Here is a 20,881-nt window from a genome sequence, read left to right on the forward strand (position 1 = left end):
TCTGTTGGTGGATTGCAGGCTTCCTATAACGAGACACGGGATTACAACTGAATAATAGTAATTTGCGAGTACACAGAGTAGACGCAGGAAATCCGAGATCTGTATTGATATCAATTTCCAGGTACAAGAAGAGCGTAGCTCGTATCAACCTCCCGACCATCCCCGAGCTATCTCACTCTCAATCTTGTGCACAGTTCTCAATCGTACTCTCACTCTCAATCTCAAGGCGCCATCACAGTAGAATAGCCTCCTTCTTCTTCACGCCAAAAAGTGGCTATTTTCGACCTTCTTCGAGTCTTTAGCAAAGCGACCCAAAAATAGGTTTGTAAAGAGACGTGTTGCATTCAAACGCATAAAAACCACAAAACGCAACCACACACGTGAGTCAGCAAATTTAGAATTTTGATGTTTGGCCATTTCCAGCGAGCCGTAACTCCCAAACGGTTCAGAATTTGACCGGGGCTGTTTCATATGAATTTGTTGGTCTCGTCGAGCTCTTCAAAAGTTGTGTGATGCGAAAAATCCATATCCTGCTCAGTTTGTCCGAAAATTTACTTGCAAGTCAGCAATTTCTACAAAAACAGCCTAAAACAGCATTTTCTCACTTTTTCTCTAATCTACGTGTTGAAACGGGCATCAAAATGAAGGAATCTGTAAAAACTCGAAGAAGCAATATTTTTCCTCGTGTTGAGGACTACAACTGCTACATACAAAATTTTTCCAAATTTTGACCATAGCACCCTCAAAACTGGTTCCCGAGGGGTGTCCCGGGTCAAAATTTGAAACTTCATGAAAACGATTAGAATGAAGTCCTATACTGTGGAAAACGTTGGAATGAACAAACTTTACTCCAAACAAAACTATTTATCAAAACTTTGCAGAATAAGTCCTATTACACTTCCAGTAGCAATTTTGGGTTGCTTTAGTGTGTCACATGATGGATGTGGGCATGTGTTTCCAAACACCCCCTACCCTCTCTCCTCTCACCCCTACCCCCCCCCCCCCCCCCCCCGGGCCTCTACTCGCCCCTATCTAGTCCTTGCCACTGCCTACCCTCTTCTCTCCCTATCCTACTCGATGCAGTATCCTTTTGATTTTGTGCCTATATTCCACCAGCTTCTTCTTCTATTGGTGTCGTCAATGGTGATGACCACCTTGCTTGGATGTGTGGCAATTGTAACCCTCTTCTGCATTTGAATGATGACTTTGTATTTGTTCTCTTTGCTCCGTACAAAATCCTCACCATGATTTGGCGAGTTTGGTTCAACAATTATTGTGGATATGCCGCTCCTTCCAATTATCTTGGTCTATATAGCAATTTCTAGTGTCTTCTCTCACCGAGACGGTGAGTGGTCTACATAGTTACAAGGAATGGCCGTTCCCATTCCCATTCCAACTTCCCGTTCTGAATCCACATTCCGTGTTTCAAACGTGACTATTCGTAAAGGGAATGACATTTCATGCCTGTTGACGTTCCCCGTTCCAATTTCCCGTTCCGGGTAACTATGATCTACATAGCAGTTTCTAGTATCTTCTCTCACCGAGACGGTGAGTGGCTTTGTGGTGGGCAATCTATAGCAGGGCTATAGTGTCACTTGCACAGGACAGGCATTTACAGTTATAGTTGGTCTTGGGTTCACACTGGATGGATTCCTGCCTGAGCAGTGACACGTGGCAGAGACATGGGTGGCACGGGTGGTAGTCTCGTGGACACCGTGGCCAGTTCACCACCACCACAGTTTGGAGATAGACGTAGCTGAATTGTCAAGGATGTTTTGCTAGCCGTTGGTGCTCTTTATGATTGTATATATGCGTATTTAGTTCTAGTCTTGATATGCATCTACTTTTTGTGGTCTAGTATCTTGAGTCTCTTGTCTTGTGTCTAGCACTGCACATTTGCACTCTCTCTGTACATTGGAGCTTGGACACCCCCATTTTATTTGTGAATCCTGGGCTTGGAGCTGGGTGTGCTGCGAGCGAGAGTCTGTACTGGCTCCATGAATTAGTAGAGTTCCATTGAGTTCTGAGTTTGTTGTTGTGTCTTTGTGCTGCTCGTTCCATTGCTCTATCGTGTTTTCTTTTTGTTGGAGTGAGGTTTCACGCATCTTGCACTAAGGAGCACCCACAATAAAGAGCACGAAACACTTTTCCTGCTACAAAGCCCTCATGGTCACTTCGCCAAGTCCAACGCTTGAAAGCAGTGACCAAGCTGCTGCTCTCAATGTAAACAGCATGTCTGGAATAAGAGTAGGCACCAATCGAAGAAGTCTTAGACAGACCTGCTATGTCTGTGGGCAGTGAGTTTCGTCTGCCTGCCCGCATCTAGGACAAGCCAGTTAGTGACGCCTACAGGCAAGCTGGAAGCCTACTGTCACGCCTCTATGAGCAATCAGTGAGTGAAAAGTGGAGACTTGTCGAGGCTTAGAGCCTAGACCAAACATCTAAAAGAAAATCCTTTGTGAGCCTCTAGAGCGCCAATGTCTGCCACTGCAGGAGCAACCTCCGGTCTTGCCAATAAAAAATGCTGGCCAAGTGACAGATAACTTCCCGTTACCTTGTCCTTGACACAATCCTGTGTGTTTACTAACATAAGATATTGGATTTTCCCTTTTAGTGTTGGAATAGGATGCATCAATGTTCGTTTTGCCTTGTGTTTCTTTATGGAATGTTTTTGTCAATAAAAGCTTTGCATCCTCAATTCTAGTGGCCACTTTGACAAAATCCACCAAGGTGGCATTGTGCCTCAAGGTCTCATGCAGCTTCTGTTCAGTAGCCTGCAGAAGGGCCTTCTCAGTCCATTTCCTTACCATGAAACTCCTAGGTGGTGGAAATAACTTTGCCACAGCTCGGCAAAGGTCTCCCCAACACCTAGCTCTAGATTTTCCAGCTGTTCAAGAGCCCTCTTGCTGGGGCCAGCATCATGACGGTTGGGAGGCCTCTACAAGTTGAGAACTTAATGTTGACCTATGGTTGAACTATTTAGGTTGGCTGCTAGTGGAGATCTTGGAGCTGGGGAGTGAGCGGCTATGATAAGTCTGGGAGAGGGAGGTGGAGAGCTAAGGCTTAGACCCTCAGCTGGTTGGTTGGTTGGGGTGGCAAAGAGTGGTCCTGATGTTCTCAGTTAGTAGAGACAAAGAACCCCTTTTAGTTGAGGAGGCCCTTTCATAGCTGCAGTGGAAGGAGGCCATGCATGCAGAGCTTCATTTTATTGAGAGGAATGATATGTAGGAGCTGGTTCCGAGGCCACAGAAGTGGAAGGTCATTGGTGTCAAGAGGGTCTACAAGACCAAGTGTATATTAGATGGTTCACTAGATAAGCACAAGGCTCGTTTGGTAGCTAAAGGATTTTCTTAGCGAACCGGAGTTGATTATGACAAGACCTTTGCACCAACTGCGAGTATGGCTACTGTTTGCATAGTTTTTTCTTTAGCAGCCCACCCCCATCGATGGCCCATTAATCAAATGGACGTCAAATCAGCTGTTCTCAGTTCTTAGTTCTAGGATCGAGCAATGATGTCTATAGGTTGCAGAAGGCTCTCTATGGCTTGATGCAAGCTCCTCGTGCTTGGTGCCAGGAAGATAGATGCTTTCTTCCTACGATGTACCTTTCTTCATTCTTCTGTAGACCTTGATTCATACCTTTTTAGAGAGGGAGGATTGATGACTATTGTTATCTTCTACATGGATGATCTTGTTATCATAGGTAGTCATGCCAAGCACATGCACTGGACTGTGGAGACCCTGGCCAAGGAGTTTGAGATGACAGATCTAGGCTTACCTAATCATTTTCTTGGACTTGAGATTTGGCAGACAGAGGGGGGGATTTTCCACTCTCAACAACGCTATGTCCAAGAATTGTTGGAGGCTTCTGATATGACCAACTCTAAGCCTATCTCTACTCCTATGGATCGTGAGTAGAAGTTTTCCCTGTATGACACCTCAAACGTTATGAAGTATTGAAAACCTGCATTGCTACAAAGCATCCAATTCTGGTCCAATCTCTCGTTTGGTTGCTAAACGCCTGTTTTGACATCAGTTTCCTGATGGGACATCCAACTAAGCAAGGGAGTGCAGTCTGTAAAAGACTAGACTCTTGACCAAAGACTCCAATCCCAGACTCATACCAAACTGGTGCCTTGACACACCCATTGTACCTCGTGTGCACTTTGTCTAGAGCTATGGCAGCCAGGTTGTAGCTCATACATTGAGAGCAGTTAGGGGCTTACATTGGGCTTGGAGTGTATCTTGATGTGTTTACTTTGAGTACATTTTCTCTGCTGTGTTTCAGTTCAGTATGTTAACATGTCTCTCAGCTGTCAAGCTAGTGTTATGGAGCGAGATTTCTTTGCATACTGCACTGAGGAGCACCCACAGTAGAGAGCGTGGCATAGTTTTCCCGCTACATATGCTCTGATTTTTTGCACGCCTGCTGGGACCCCAACTGAAGTCTCACTTCCCATTGCTCATTGAAGCCAGGGGAATAGCTAGCCAAGCTGGAAAAGTTCGTTGGGTAAGCTAGCGCTCTAGTCCCAGGTCGACTAGTGCGGGCTAATCTAGAAGGTCCAGCAGGTCAACCTTGGTCTAGCAGGTTGAGCGTACTCCAGGCTAGTCTAGCAGAGTCCAGCAAGTCAACCTTGGTCTAATAGGGCGAGCCTAGTCCAAACTAGTCTAGCATGGTCGAACAGTTTGACCTTGGTGTAGCAGGTCAAGTCTAGTCCAGAGTGGTCAAGAGGTGTAGTATGGTCTAGCAGGTCAATTGAGGTTTAGCAAGGCCAGAGGTCGACTAATACACGAAGGTTATCTTTCCACTCGGCTGGTTGGTTCTTAGGCTACTCATGTAAGACACATGCAAGGCAGTCTAAAGACTGTTTTAGTTCTCTCAGAGCCTTTGTTACCACAAAAAAGCGTCAACCCTTCTTTCCCAGTAGAAGTCCTCCATCCCCAGTTCCACTACCTCCCCAAGTATTCATCTCAACCACCTTTTTGCCATCTTTGTCACCTCTCTACCACACATTCTAACACCTCCTTTATCTTCCCCAGTACAAGCTCCAAAGGACAAGGAGTCCGCACCAATGGAGGAAGTGACAAACATTTTGGCCAAAGTGAATATAAAGTCTCCTTCACGGGTCTCTCAGAGAGGATGCAAATGACCACGTAAAAAGGTTTGTCTCGATCTGTCACGGGTGTGGTCTCAACCATGAAGATGCTTATCTGGGACTTTTCCCTTTGACCTTGGATAGCTTAGCTGACAAATGGTATAGTCAATTTGCTGATAATCGCTTTGCAGATTAGGTGACATTAAGTTTCTGTGAGGCCTTTGGACCTTGTAACTTCCAAGAGAAGGTTTGGTGGAGTTGGGAAACCTGGTGCTCCAAAGAGAAGAAACCTTTGCAGAGCTCATGACAAGAACAAAGGCCCTAGTGGCTAGACTCCCCTAGTAGCAAGGGTCTGCATGGTAAAGAAACTGGTTGTTGCAGAACCTGTGGGGTCCTCAGGAGAGCTCAAAATGAGTTTTCTGCTTGGAATGTTCTCTCTCTAAGCGTGTTGATTGCAGGATGAGCCCAACATAGTTGCAAAAAGGAAACTCTAGGCTGTTTTTAGCAGTTGCTAAGTGAGGGTTTCCCTCCATACAAAGTCCCTTGGAACATACTTGTAGGAGGATATGCCTGTTCAAGCGAGCTCTGGAATCTTGCCGTTCTTGGATGCAACAAGAGGGAATCTCCTCGAATGCAATCACTGTTGCTAGTGATCTGAATGCATAATAGTCACTGGAAGAGGGCCATATCCTTTTTGCTATCATGAGGCAAAATTACAACATAGCACTACTCTTACAGATGCGAAGTGAGTCTTGTTTTGAGATGCAATCACCTATGCTTGCACCATGAAGGCATGTTGCGTTGTGCAAGACATTGACATGGGTGAGAGGCTTCTCGATGCCATTGCTAGACAGGGGCTGTTCCAAAACATGTCTTTCTTGGAACTGTTTTGGCTGGCATGTATACCAAAAGCGGGATCCTCATGAGAGCATGGACAGTTCTTCATGAGCTTCTTGTATGGAATGTCATCTCTTGAATGTGTTGGTTACAGGATATGCTTGCACGAGTATGATTAAGAAGCTCTGGGTTGTTTTCAGTAGAGGCAAAGTGAAGGCCTGTTTGCAGATGTAATCACCTATGCTTGGTGTTGAAGGCATGTGCCATTGTGCAAGACGTTGCCATGGGTGAGAGAATTCACGATGAATTGCTAGTCTGCTGCTTTTGCAGACAGGTCTTGCTTGGTTATCAGGATAGCCTTGTAAATGCCATGCAGTCTTGCCATCCTACCTCCCATGAAGAAGAGGCGATGCACCCCAGACATGGTCACCTACATGAGCCTGGTTTAGGACCATGAGACCAACGCACTCTAAGATTGTCTGAGCCAAGAGAAGTTGAGATGGTTCTTACCATTGTGACTTAGATGGAGGAGAGGGGATGCACCACCAGATGTCGTCACACACAACAGCCTGTTGGATGGCATACACTTCGGGATTGTCTGAGCCAAGGGAAGTCGCCAAGGTTTTTACCATTGTGACTTAGATGGAGCAGAGGGGATGTACCCTAGACAACGTCACCCATGACAGCCTATTGAATTACTTGCTGAAGACTAAGGAAGTCGATATGGCTCTTGCCATACTGACTCAGATGGAGAAGAGTACAAGCACCCCAAATAGTTTCACCTGCAGCTTCATAGATGCCAGTCAAGTGAAGAAGATGGGATGCACCCCAAACATGGTGGCCTAGACCTGCCTGACAGATGGTGTGTTAGAGGCCAAGAAAGTCAACAAGGCTCTTGCTATACTGACTCTGATGGATAATAGTGGAAGCACCTAAAAACACTATATGTACAGCAGCATGATAAATGGCCCAAGGAAGTCGACGAGAATCAGAATCATGAGACCAGTACACTCCGAGCTTGTCTGAGGCTAGGGAAGTGGAGAAGGTTCTTGCCATCCTCACTCAGATGGAGGAGAGGTGTAACAGACTTGGATACTCCAAGTTAAGAATCAATCGCGACAGCACCTAATAACCACTTCAAAACAATTCACAGATCACAATAGATTTACACTGGCCCGGCGGAGTTCCGTGCCTAGAGATATTGGCCCCAAAGATTGGCGCCCCTTTCGGTATTTCTCTATGTATTAATCAATGTCAAAGTACAAGAGCGGTTAGGGTTTCACTCTCAGACTCTACGTCCATATACTCTGTAGAGTGAGCCCTAAACCGTGTATATAAAGATTACAAGGGATGCCCAAAAGCAAAGCCCCAAAAGCTTGAAAGCAAAAGCAGATTCTCTCTCTCTCTCTCTCTCTCTCTCTCTCTCTCTCTCTCTCTCTCTCTCTCTCTCTCAATGAGAGCAACAAAAAGCAATTATGCCTTTCTCTCTCTCTATTTTCCCAAGCGTAGCCAAAAGCTGAGATTTGCGTCGCTAAAAAAAAAACAATTTTTTTTTTCCACCTCCGCGATTCCCGGAAATTAGGGTTTTTGGCAGAAATTACGGTTTGCAGCAATTTTAGGGTCTGTCAGAAATTAGGGTTGCTGCTGTCGGTAGCTACGTCATCACTTTGTGACATACCCCCCTCTTGAAAGCATTGTAATCGACCGCGATTACACCTGCAAAACCGACAAAAGCCATAAACGGTCTTAGCAGACATTGACTGTTAGTACCTACGTACTAGGGACACACATCTAGCACATGTATCAAATCGACAGTCACATCACTCGACATCACAGGACATCACTCGACATCACAGGACATCACATGACATTCAACATTCATTCGGATCTTAGACCATGATTTATCGGCATTGTAGCTAGCAATCACATCTAGGTCCAATCGGGACCTCATCGATGTCCGATTGGCTAACCCCTATTGCAACCATGCCTATTCGAGATCAATCAACCAAAATGCTGCAGTCATTTCGTCTATCAGTTCCTACACTCAAAAGAAGTCAAGAACAAATTGGTATCATTATTAGGAATTCCATTTCATAAAGTCATCCAGCAGAATACTGTCAGCTCTCAGTATCCCTGAAGCTCAAAGAGACATCAGTGACTTTAGTATCAAAATCAAGGCATCTGTTGACAAAGGAGCAGAGTAACTCCCCTCTTGTGCATCCCACTGCACCAGATCTTCGGCCAAGCTGAATTTATGGGTTCCGTTTGGAGTAGACTATGCTAAAACAAAACATCGAGGTAAAGTTTCACGATCCGAGGAGTATCTGCTAGGTCCTCCTTCTCCATCCACTTCGCATCAAGTGCAGGATAGTTCTCGAACTTAATCAAGAACCGCCTTCGGACTTTACCTTTAGTCTTTGTATCCTTATGTGCCAAAATTTGTTCAGGAACAAGGATCTCCTCGTTTTCTTCCACTTCGGGTTGCTCATCAGGCTCCCCATCATCAGGCACATCACCCTTAAAAGGTTTCAAGAGACTCACATGGAATGCATTGTGAATCCTCCAAGTATCTGGCAGTTTCAATCGAAAGCAGACAATCATTTATCTTTTCAGTGATCTGGAAAGGTCCGTAGTATCGCATACTAAGCTTTGGAAAAAGCCTCTCCTTTCCCTTTTTCTTTCGAAGGCGTGCCTTCTCAAAAGGTAAGAGCACCCAATCATCCTCCTTCAGTTTAAAGTCGCGACGATGGAGATCCACTGCCTTTTTCTGTCGTTCTTGAGACTTTTGCAAAGTCTCGCGAACCTTGGCAAAAGCCGTATCCAGATCTCGCGAATATTCATCCGCTTCAAATATCTAATCTTTCGTGCTCAGGAAGGATGGAACATTCGGAGCACTTTCAGTAATCTCAAATGGCGTCTTCCCCGTCGAAGAGTGTATCGTGTTATTGTAGGCAAATTCCACCAAAGGTAAGTTCTTTTCCCATTGAGTCTTCTGATCCGAGATACAAGACTTCAATAAATCTAAAACCACTGAATTAGCAATCTCAGATTGCCTGTCAATTTGCAAGTGGAACGATGACGAGAACTGCAACCGCATGCCAATGTTCTCCCAAATTGCCTTTCAAAACACACTCATAAATCTGGGGTCTCTGTCGGAGACAATCGTCTCAGACGCGGAAAATCATCGTGATCATTCTGTGTTCTCGGGAGATCAAAAATGAAATCCATTGCAATACTTTCCCAGGGGCATGTGGGTATGGGTAAAGGCTGTAACAATCCTTGTGCCTTATGCCTGTCAAACTTGACCTTCTGGCATACTAAGCAACTGCGCACAAACTCTTCCACATCCTTTTTGAGTCTCGGCCAAAAGAAGTATCTCTCTATCCCCTTCATGGTGGTAGCAATGCCGCAGTGACCCGTAAAAGGTGGACAGTGGCATTCAGTCATAACCTTTTCCCTCAACGGCTGTGTAACGCACAACATGGTTTTTCTCATCAAGTAGCCTTCCCGAAGGGAGTATTCGGCTACTGTCTCCCCATCCAGTATCCGTGTGAAAATAAATCTGCAAAATCTGTATCTTTCTCATAAATTTGTGCGGTCATTTCCGGCCTAGAGAACAATCGGCTCTCGTAAGCAATGACATGGCCTTCTTGCATTAAGACCGCACCCAGACTACGACCACAAGCATCACGAAATACTTCAAATGACTTCTATAAGTCCGGCAAAGTCAAAGCTGGTCCTGTAGTCAATTTCTCTATCAATGTCTGAAAGGAAGTCACCTCTGTGGATCCCTACGAGAAAGGGACTCTTTTCTGTATCACGAATATGCAAAGGGGAAGCAACCTCTGCAAACTTTCGAATTAACCGTCTGTAGTATGAACACAGTCCCAAGAAACTTTCAACTTCATGGACATTCTTCAAATTGGGCCAATCACGGAAAGTGTCTATCTTGGCCAGATCCATTTGCACTCCTGTTGCTAAGACAAAGTGTCCCAAAAAAAATGCATCTGTGAAGCATATGATCTCTGTGTTTTGCTTCATTCTTGGAGAAAACAATGGTATCATCAAAGAAAGTGCCAACAAATAGCCTGTACTCTTGAAAAATCCTGTCCATCATCCGGTTTAAATGTCGTAGGAGCATTGGTTAACCCAAAAGGCATCACCAAAAAAAATCAAATAACCCGAAAGTCGTCCGAAAGGCTGTCTTGTAGACGTCTCCCGGTGTGGTTCGGTGGCCGGTTCGGTGGCGTGCTTCCAGATATCAGGTCAATGGTCTGATCTTCAAGCCCTCTAAAAAACAATCGGCATGAGTGTGGAGAAAAATCTTGGCGTTCTTTTGATCAGGTCAAAACATATTCAACCTTTATCCATCGTTCAGTTCTCTCCCAGAAGAATGAGTAAAGAAACTGAAGTTCATCACGTACACTTTCTAAGCCCTTCATTTATCAAAGTCGCTTTCTCGGCCTGGTAGTCAACCACGGCGTAGTTCTTGTGGTACCAAGGGATCCTGAGTAGAACGTCACTCGTGTGCCCTGAACACCCCTGTCATTGCAAATAAAGTTTGCCAATGCTCGGTGTAATGGAAACATCCCATCCGGGTGCCAGTCGAACTACCTCCACCTGTGGCGTCAGTCTGTCGGGCGTAATTCCAAATCGAGCCGCCAATTCCAAGTGAAAAGAAGTTGGCCTTGGCTCCTTCAAAAGAGCTTCCTGATCCTTCACTTTGCCCCAAAAGCGGCAAAGTTTGTACTTTCATTCATTAGATTCGTTGCAGGTCCCACGCCATGTGGTACCAGTTCTGCTTTTCTATCTGCCTTTTCTACCACGTTCCTCAGCTGCTCTCGAACTCTTAGGCTTGTCGTCGTCTTTATCATTCTATTCTTTCTGTGCCGTTTTAGGGCACATCGCAGAGATATGTCCATGTTCCCCGCATCCAAAGCACTTCCCCTCTTTGATGAAGTGATCTCTCTCCTCAGGAGTAAGCTTGGGTCGTGCATCCTTTTTCTCTGGGTTGCTCTTTTTCTTTCTATTTTCATTCCCAGAAGTCTGTTCGGCTCGTTGTGTCATGGCCTCATCTGTGGGGTAGGTGTTGACTTCTGTTCCAAGGAGTGATCTCGGATCTCTGTAGGTAGACCCAAGGTAAACCGCTCAATTTGTTCTCTGAACGAGATCTTCTTGAATGAAGAGGCGGGTAGAAAAGAGCTCCAGAATCTTTCATAGTAAGCATTGATTGTATCTTTCTTGGTCATCCGAAGATGGTTCCAAGCAGCTCGTACATCTCGTTCATATTCTTGCGTCAACCAAGAAGAAATAAAAAGCTTCTTAAATTTCAGCCATTTAATTGGCGCAGTCTTGTCTAAAAGAAGCGTGGATGACCAAGTACGAGCATTCCCCTTAAAGTAAGAAGCAGCTCTCCGAATCTTGGAGTGCTTTGAATAGCGTCCTCCCGCGAAAGCGATGTCAAAGTGCTGTATAAAAGACAAAGCCTTCTAAGCATTTGAGTATCCTGAAAAAGTATCAAACTTGATTGAGTGGCCACCTTCCTTAAACTCTCGGACTTTCTTGCTTTTATCTTCAAGAAAGTCATACTGGTTGGCTTTGTAAAAATTCTTCTTGTTCGCATAAAAGTTTCCGTCATCCGAATCTGAGCTGTCTGTAGACGAGTCTTCAGTAGAACTGTAAGTCTCTGGGCGAGATTTAGCCTTCTTTGCCTTTTTCTTGCCCTTTCCGAAGCTTTGTTTCTTGCTTCGCTTTTTACCTTTTCTGTCTTCTTCGCTCGAATCTGAAGAGCTAGAAGAACTGTTAGAAGAACAAGAAGAAGAAGAAGAACTGGGTACTCCTTCAAATCGAACACGGTTCTTCTGTTTCTTTGCCTTGTCAAAAGTCGACTGACGACCCAAATATCCCGGGAAGTCGGTGCTTTTCTTCTGTTTTTTGCCGTGCTTTTTGGCTTTCTTTTGCGCGTCAAAATGTTGAGCAATCTGTGCATCAACCACCTCTTGTAATTCCTTCTCTGTATAGTGTTTGTGATCAGAAGGTTTCTTGAGAGCGGGTTTCAGGGGTGGTGTAGTGGTTTTCTGCCACTGTGCATGCACTTCCTGAAAAGAAGTCTCGCTCATATATTTTGCCAATTTCGGATCCTTCGCAAAATTGAGCATCATCTTTGTTGCATCGCCGATCAATTGACGACGCTTCATCTCTCTTTGCTCCGCCTGAGTAGGCCGAGGCGGGCCATAGTCTTTGTCTGAATCTTTGTTGTGATCCTTGCCCGCATCTCCAGATGCAGAGGGAGTCGATTGCTCCTTGCGTGAAGCCATAGGTGCCATGGAAAAAAAATTTGGGGATCGGATTTCCCGTAGAAGAGAAATCGGCTGCGCTCTGATACCACAGGAACAGACTTGTACACTCCAAGTCAAGAATCAATCGCGATAGCACCAAATAACCACTTCAAAACAATTCACAGATCACAATAGATTTACACTGGCCCGGCGGAGTTCCGTGCCTAGAGATATTGGCCCCAAAGACTGGCGCCCCTTTCGGTATTTCTTTATGTATTAATCAATGTCAAAGTACAAGAGCGGTTAGGGTTTCACTCTCAGACTCTGTGTCCAGATGCTCTGCAGAGTGAGCCCTGAACCGTGTTTATAAAGATTACAAGGGATGCCCAAAAGCAGAGCCCCAAAAGCTTGAAAGCAAAAGCAGATTCGCTCTCTCTCTCTCTCTCTCTCTCTCTCTCTCTCTCTCTCTCTCTCTCAATGAGAGCAACAAAAAGCAATTATGCCTTTCTCTCTCTCTATCTTCCAAAGCGTAGCCAAAAGCTGAGATTTGCGTCGCTAAAAAAAAAACAAAAATTTTTCCCCCACCTCCACGATTTCCGGAAATTAGGGTTTCTGGCAGAAATTAGGGTTTCTGCTGTTGGTAGCCACGTCATCACTTTGTGACAAGAGGGGATGAACCCTAGACATCGTTACCCACAAGAGCCTGCTAGATGGCATAGAGAAGGTGAAGGAAGTCGATATGGCTCTTGCCATGCTGACTCAGATGGAGAAGAGTCGAAACACCCCAAAAAAGTACCTAACATCAGTCTGATAGATGGCCTGTTCGAGGCGAAGAAAGTCGACAAGGCTCTTGCCGTCCTAACTCATGGAGATATGAGGAGATGCACCCCAAAAACCGTTACCTACAAAGCGTGATAGATGCCCTGTTAAAGGCCAAGGAAGTCTACAAGGGTCTTGCCATACTAACTCAGATGGAGGAGAGGGAAAGCATCCCATTCACAACAGCCTGTTAAATGGAAAACTTACTATGAAAACTTGTATGGGACATGAAGTGAGCAAGGATATCTTTTCGGTACTCCTTGGTTATGGTTATAGAAACTCCCTGGCTGTTAGTATATGTTAGGATGTATTGAGAAGGGACCTTGGTTATGGTCATAGCAACTCTCTGGGTGTGTTGTCTACGAGTCTGTACCCTTGCTTCTGACTGTTGAATTATTTGTTTAATTTCAGGGTGATATTCTTTTTGCGTTGCTCTCAAATTATATGATCGACCTCGATTGGTTGCTCTCTGGTATGTTGAAAATGGTAAACAGAGATGTTTCAAAGTAATGTTTTTTGTGGTATCTATCAACATATCTTAATTTTAAGCTTTGAAGACACTTGAGTTGTTGTATGTATGGCAGAATAATATACGCTTCATAATCTTACAGTCGAAAGGTACAAAAAACTCCTCCCTATTTGAGTTGATGATTTATGCTTTTGGCAGAGGCCCTGACTAAGCAAGTATAGTCACCAGGTTGCCTCCTTGCTTAGGTCTGTCATAACAATGGCTGTCCGTTGTGTACCGCTTTTACTAGAAGAGAGGATACTTCTAGTGGGACTGCTCCTCATGTGTCCTCACCTCCCTTGGTTGGCCCAGGTCGACCACATAGATGATGGAAGAGTAATTACTTGGGAGGAAGAAATACTGGTACCGGTCTGTCTGGCCTTGTAGAATTTTTTGAGTTCTGGGATCTCATAATACATCTGTAGTCAGGCTGTGCTGGATATGTGGTAGAAGATCTTATAAATTTTGTTATGTAACCAGAGTGACAAGATTGTAATACGTTGATGTGATTACAAGGCTCATGGAGTTATCTTTTGCTGTTTTTCCTTTAATGAACAAGCAAGAAATAATTTGAGGGTGCAAGATGGACTCTGGAGGGGTATTTTTTTGCAAATAGATTGGCGTTTTTTAAAAAGATCTGCCCGACTGATGTATAAATCTAGAGGACCGATGATCCTTCTCAAAGGACAACAAATAGGCCCTAAGTTTGCCTAGGTAGCTTGGTCTAGAGAGTGGAGGTTGTATGAAAGAGTGTGAAAAAAACATACATTATACTTTAGATAGAACTCAGCATTGCTTGGGGCCACCATTGGGCAACAAGTCAATAGCAGGCTATACATAACCTTCATTTTCAGGTGCATTTGGAGATCACTAGCAAGCAACAGTCTGTATCAGTCGACAAGAGCGAATAAGCTTTATTGAAGAGCTGCACATCAGTTATTGGCTGGTAGAGTTGAAGAAAGGGTACGCTTATGGAATGAAATTCTCTGCGATTGCATGTCTGATAACTGCTCAGCTCAACATATTTTTCATTACAAACCCTTTTGACCTGTAGAAAGTATATTTTCATAAGAAACTGAACGGAAAGAAGGTCAGGGCAATGCCTCTTATGGTTGGTGATTATGGCCCTGATCTGCCGATGTTTGGGTGAGTGGCTGTTTCCTTGTAGAGTGTCTAGAGAGGAGAGCTAAGATTGATGATTCTATACCACAGAGTGGGGTTTTAGGCTTTGTTAGGTGAGGAATCTAGTAGATACCCTGTTGGATAAGAACTTAGCAATTTGTGGCTGACAAAGTCTTTGTTTGGAAGTCAAATTTTTGGTAATTTGTTAAGGTTTTAGACCCACAAGAAAGATAAAAATGCATGCATGTAGCAGAGCATTGATGGTGTCTGTTGTTTATTTAAAATTCTAAATCTGGCTGAGTGCTGAGTTTATGCTCTTGCAGGTTGTCCACTACTAAATCATGTACCACAAGTGGCAGTTGTACATGGTGAAAGTGGGGCTTCACTTGACCGCTTAAAGGTGGGCTACATTCCTCTACTATCCACAATCTACTTGCTACAGCATCAAGTTATCATAATCTAAAGTACTTTATTTTTAGGCAGGAAAACCGGCAAATTGGTTACTGCATAAGCCCCCATTGCCTTTGTCATATGGTACTCACCATTCAAAGGCAATGGTGCTTGTTTATCAAACAGGAGTGCGTGTGATTGTGCATACCGCAAACTTGATCTATGTAGATTGGAACAACAAAACACAAGGGCTCTGGATGCAAGATTTTCCATACAAGGATGAACAGTCTGAAGGATCAGTGTCGCCTTTTGAGGAAGATTTTGTTGAGTACTTGGAAGCTTTGCAGGTTGGCTTTATTTCTGGACGTTTCTTGCGTAGGCAGTGCTCACACACATTTATTTGATGACACTAATTTGCATTAGTTACATGATTGTGACACCACCACCCAAAATGGGTGGAGGAGCATATAAGAATCAGTCACTCCCAATGGAAACGATCACAAACAGCGTGAAGGAGCTAAGCACGAAAGTATGGGTAGAGCAAAGCAGAAGAACTGCTGCCACGGTAAAAAGGCTGCATAGCCAGGCCTCTATTACGATGCCTGCTGCTCTACTTGCCTCTATCTCGAGGGGGTGAGCTGACCAATCAGTGCTGTCAAACTAGGTTTTTTTACATATGATGGGTGCCGAATCTATCGTGTGTCAGCATGAGAAATGGACCTTCATAATAGGCCATCTTGGTGGGCAAGGGCTGTGCCCGTACCACCCATGTCTTCTCTTTGTGTCTGTGTCTGAGATCTTCCTCACTACCTTGTTCCTGTCCCTGCAAGAGAGTGAGGGGTACCAGCCTGTGTGTGTGGCTGCTGGGCTTGCTCAGCCTTGGGAGGCTGCACATGAGCTGTGGGTCGAGGTCTCCTGCAAGGACATGCCTTTGCTAAATGGCCCATCTATCTGCAAATGAAACACTGATTCGGGAGGCCCGAATACTCCAGGCTCTAATGGAACCAATCCCCCATTCACCAGAGGTAGTAGGATGACCTTCGGGAGAGTGTGGGTGTCCCGAACCCGAACACGTACTGAAGGGATCCCAACCGCCTTAGCAGCTACAGAGGCTGCCGTGCGAGGTGTCTCCAGGATAGTCCCAATCTCTGAGCCTATCCTGGACAAGAGTGGCAGGTACTCCCTCCTCAAACCAGGAAAGCAGACGGAGATGGGAAGGTCTGCCTCCTCTACCAGCACATATGTAGGTGGATCAAAACCATGCCTCCACTGTCGAAAGTGGGCTCGAACTGCTCGGATGCCCAAGGGGCTCATCGCGATGACCTTGGACGCCATCTGGGAAGTCTCGAACTCTATCTGATAGTAGTTGTGTCCGAGGAACTGAACATCCAAGATCTTGCCCACCTCTGCGAGAAGGCGGGCCTGGAGAAGATCACACAGCTCTTCTTTGCTGGGTCTGGTGCCGAGAATCTTGCAGATGACGGAAGTCGCCTGAAGGCGTTCCACCTCTGCGGCTAGGCTTGCTTGCTCTCTCAGTGTGAGAGCAGGTCGAATGGTGGGCTCAGCGGGGCTGGGCGAGGGGACTTCATCGGAGTCCCTCTATGCGGAGCTTGAGCCTCTATCTATGTTTGCTGCTGTGGTCGAAGAAGGGCGGGAGACGATGTCGTGGCAGGTACCCGAAGACGAAGCAAAACCCTCCGCTTGCAGGAACCTTGGAGGGAGATGGGGGGCGATTGAGACGGCCAGAGTGAGGCAAAGAGAGAGTGTGCGCGTGTGTGGGAGTGTGTGTGTGTGTGTGTGTGTGGGGGGGGGGGATAGGCGAAATTTTTGCGTTTTTTAAAGGGGCTCGGTGACGGGCTGCATCAACAGCAGCGAGGAGGCGGGAATGCAGGTGAGAAGGAGCAGAGGCGGGCAGCACGAAGGGAGAGGGAGGCTGGGGGCATGGGCAGGGCAGCACAGCGCGAGGGGGTGGAAAGCGAGCAGCGTGAGGGGGCAGTGCGACACGAAGGCTACACAGCAGCGCACGCAAGCAAGGGTGGGGAGGGAGTGGGAGCTGGGCAATGGCGAAGGCAGGCGAGGGGGTGCGCAGCAGCAACGACCGTCACTCTAACCATCGTATATCATCTTTGATAGGACTGCCAAGGATCCAAGCCCCTCGAACAATCTCTCCCGAGAGATCATGTCAGCAGCTTTGCAAAAATCCCCAAAACAACAAAAAGAGCACTGCCCTCTACTCCTAGCCTGCTCTATCAAGCATCTAATGTGAAAATGCGATCCATAATAGAGATTTCACGTGTGTAGCCTGCTAGTTCCGGTGCTCTGAGACCCTAACACTTTCCATAAGTACTTAACATAGACTCCAACACTTCACCATAGATCTTGGCATGGGAAATAGGAATGGGGAATGGGGAACGGCAATTGGCATAAAATGCCTTTCTGTGTTATGGATATTCATGTCTAAAACATAGAACGTGGACTCGGAATGGGAAGCTAGAGTGGGAACAGGGAACGAGACTGGAAATGGCCATTCCCTGTAACTATGTGGCAAGCAAATGGCCAATCATGGCTGTAGTTGGCAGGGTCCATGCAAAGCCTTGCTTGTGTAAAGGCATTATATTGTGCATAATCTAATTGTTAGGGAGACCTTGAGCCAAAGCTCTATTGAAGATGTGAGCAATGAAGGGTGACAGTGAGGTGGTCATTGGTGCCACATAGGTCAAGTGCTCCCCCTCCCCTTGGAGATCAATATGGGCAGACTCTGACGTGATTTAGATCTCCGAACTATTCCCTCTGTGAAGAACTTGTGTTCGGCGCGAGTTGCTTTGTAGGTTGCGGTATTGGGGGTTGATGTGGTCCATGATATGATCTGTTTGTATAGGTGTCCTACAATGAAGGGTTCTCAAGAGGTGTAGGAGGCCTCTGCTCATGCAGATTACACCAAGCTATGCAATGCTCTCTAATCATGACCCTATGTAAGATTTTGCATCTTGTGTGTGTCCAGGCTATGAAATATCTATACCAACAATCTTTGCTCTAGAGGTGTTTGTACATCGGTTTGCACTCATCATCATACGAATTGTCCTGCCAGTACACTAATCGACACACAAGATTTTGCATCTTGTGTGTGTCCAGGCTATGAAATATCTATACCAACAATCTTTGCTCCAGAGGTGTTTGTACATCGGTTTGCACTCATCATCATACGAATTGTCCTGCTAGTACACTAATCGACACTCCCTTTTACAGATGGGATCAACACCCGAGAGAGAAGAAAAAAAACTTTTTAACGTCTATGTGAGGCCAAAGTTGGCCTAAGAGACAAATCAAGTATATATGTGTGTATGTCCTCTGTCTATTGGAAAAGACAATAGTTTAGACTAGTACAAAATAAAAGAGAGGACGTCTGGTGGGTGATGAGATCTTTGGGGATGTGTGGAGCTCTAGTACTAGGGATATGTGCATGTCTATATGCTGAGGGTAGTACAACCATGCAAATGCATCAATCTAGCTAGCTCCATCCTATGCTAATGGGGGGGGGGGTGTAAAATGTAGTACATGGGGAGGCCTCGACCTACACCTGAGACTCAGCCCTAGCCTGCAAGGGCTGGCCAGCAACCACAGGCAGAGATGCAGAGCACACATGCAAAGCCACCCTCCGAGCCTGGGGCTCCAGCGAAGGAGGGATGGCAGCAGGTTCGTGGTCGACGACGGGCAAGGGCCACAACGACAGCTTGGCACTCAGAGTGGTCCTCAGGCGCCTGCCCAACAGCAGTGGGTTCCCACGGGGAATCGTTTTGGTCCTCTTGAGCAGGATGAGGTCCCTGCTCTAGCCCCCACCTTAGCTTCACCCTCGACAGCCCCTCCTCCCCTAGAGTTCCCCTCCTCCTCATCATCCCCGCCCCGCCTCCTGCTCCCGCCGCCTCTTCCCCTCGCCCCTCTACCTCTGCCGCTCCCTCCCGCCGCTCTTCTCCCCCTCTTCCCCCTGCTCCTACACCCTCCCCTTCCGTTCCAGTTCCACAGTCGACCCAGGGGGCAGGGCCATCTCCGGCAGCGCCTTTGCCACGAGTCGCTTGGCGAGAGAGGGACAGCCTTTCTTGCGACCCCCTCTACAAGTATAGACGTCTCCCTTTGCAGCAGTCCCTCGTGGTCTGACGAGCTTCGACATTCGGCGCCGATGGGACTTCTTTGACTACGACTTTACACGTTTTTTGGGCGACCCCTCAACAGACCATGAGGCAGCCTGCTTCAGCGTTCATGTTCTGTTCCTTGCAGCTAGGGGGATAGAGGCCTTAGACTCAACGGTTGGCTTCTCTTTTCCCCTTTGCGGCAGGGACCAGACTGAGTGGACTCTCGACTAAGTGTTGGAGTGGTTGCATACACAGGTCCTAGAGTTCTCTCACCAGATGGGAGACCTAGGAGTCACAGACATGCTTCAGACTTTGTGGCCATTGGCCAAGTTTGCGGTGACCCCTCCAGATACAGCAGGATGTAGACACATTGTGGTTCACTTCTTTGCTAATACGCAGTGCTTGCCATGCTATGTACACTTTCATGAGGACTCCTGGACAGAGGAGGTTGCTTTACGTACGGCTCGCTCTACTTGGGCTTGGATTACTCCCCATCCAAGCGAGCCTCGAAGATAGCACGTTTAGCTGCTGTGGCAGCATCTGTTCTCTCTGGCTCCCCATGAGGATCGTCTCATGGAACGTGTTGGGACTTGGTTGGCCCCAGTTTCAGCGTCAGCGGGACCGACTGCGTCAGGAGCTTTAGCGCTGCCTTGTGGGACGAGAGATTGATCTCCTTATGCTACAGGAGCATCATCTGTGTGAGAGCCGCATTAGACGTTGTGGTCAGCTCTTGTGTGGACGATATGATACTTTTTGGTCAGCTCCTTTTGGACCTGGAGGCATCCAGGGTGGGGTATGTATGACTATTGCGGACTCTTTGCAGCAGGCCATTGTGGACAGAGGGATTATTGTGCAAGGCAAGGATCAATGGATCACTATGCAGGTTCAGGGTTGCCTTGTGGGCTTCCTGTATGCGCCCAATGTGCCGAGTGCACGAGCAGAGTTTTGGTCACAGATTGTTGAGTCTCTGCTGCAGGCAGAACAGTGGTGCATAGGGGGTGACTTCAACATGTTGGAGGACCCTTTTGACAGGATTGATGGTAGCCATGCTACTGTGCATGGAGTTGAGCTGGCAGCTTGGGAGAGGTTTTGTATGACTCTGAGGGTCTTGGATGTGTGGCAGCACTCTAGTTTTGTGAGGCTCCCAGACAGCCTGGCCTTCTCTCGTTCGGAACGCAGAGTGGGAGGAGTGAATCTATTGCGGATAGATCGCTTCTGCACTAGTGACCATTTCAGTGGCTTGGGTGGGAGAGTTGGCATTCTGACAGGGACTTCCTTCTCGGAACATGCACCAGTGATCCTCACAGTGGCAGACGGATAGAGGAGGGGGAGCACGATGCTACACATCCTTGAGAGTGTCTTGCTGGACTCTGCACTCAGAGAGCGAGTAGAGGCTCTCTGGACAGAGAGCTTGGACATGCAAGATTCTCTTGTTGACAGAGTGGCCTCGGGACTAGCTCAGATTAGTCGTTTCTTTCTCCAGGAGTCTTTGGAAGGAGCAGCGTCTCAGACGGGGTGTTGCTTCCTTGCAGAGGATGCAGGAGCAGCATCCAGACAGTCCTTGGTTGGAGGAGCAGCTACAACAGGCTCGCCAGGAGCTTATTAGCATAGAGGAGCGGCGCCATGAGTTTGCTTTCCATTGACAGACATCTCAATGGACACAGGTGGGTGACAGAGTGACTGGTGCTTGCTTTGAGGCAGTGA

General features: G+C 46.7%; 1 protein-coding gene across 4 annotated transcripts in view; it reads left to right on the plus strand.

The window, feature by feature from the left end:
* Window positions 1–20,881, plus strand: part of TDP1 (tyrosyl-DNA phosphodiesterase-like protein) — a 143,201-nt gene that overhangs the window by 70,068 nt on the left and 52,252 nt on the right. For all 4 annotated transcript variants that reach the window (XM_086489271.1, XM_086489272.1, XM_086489270.1 and 1 more), the window contains exons 5-7: window positions 13,442–13,502; window positions 14,984–15,060; window positions 15,140–15,397. In XM_086489271.1, coding sequence (XP_086345397.1) covers window positions 13,442–13,502; window positions 14,984–15,060; window positions 15,140–15,397 — 396 coding nt within the window. The remainder of the gene's footprint in view (window positions 1–13,441; window positions 13,503–14,983; window positions 15,061–15,139; window positions 15,398–20,881) is intronic.

This window comes from Adiantum capillus-veneris, chromosome 18, assembly GCF_014529385.1.
Source record: "Adiantum capillus-veneris isolate H3 chromosome 18, ASM1452938v2, whole genome shotgun sequence".
Lineage (NCBI taxonomy): Eukaryota > Viridiplantae > Streptophyta > Polypodiopsida > Polypodiales > Pteridaceae > Adiantum > Adiantum capillus-veneris.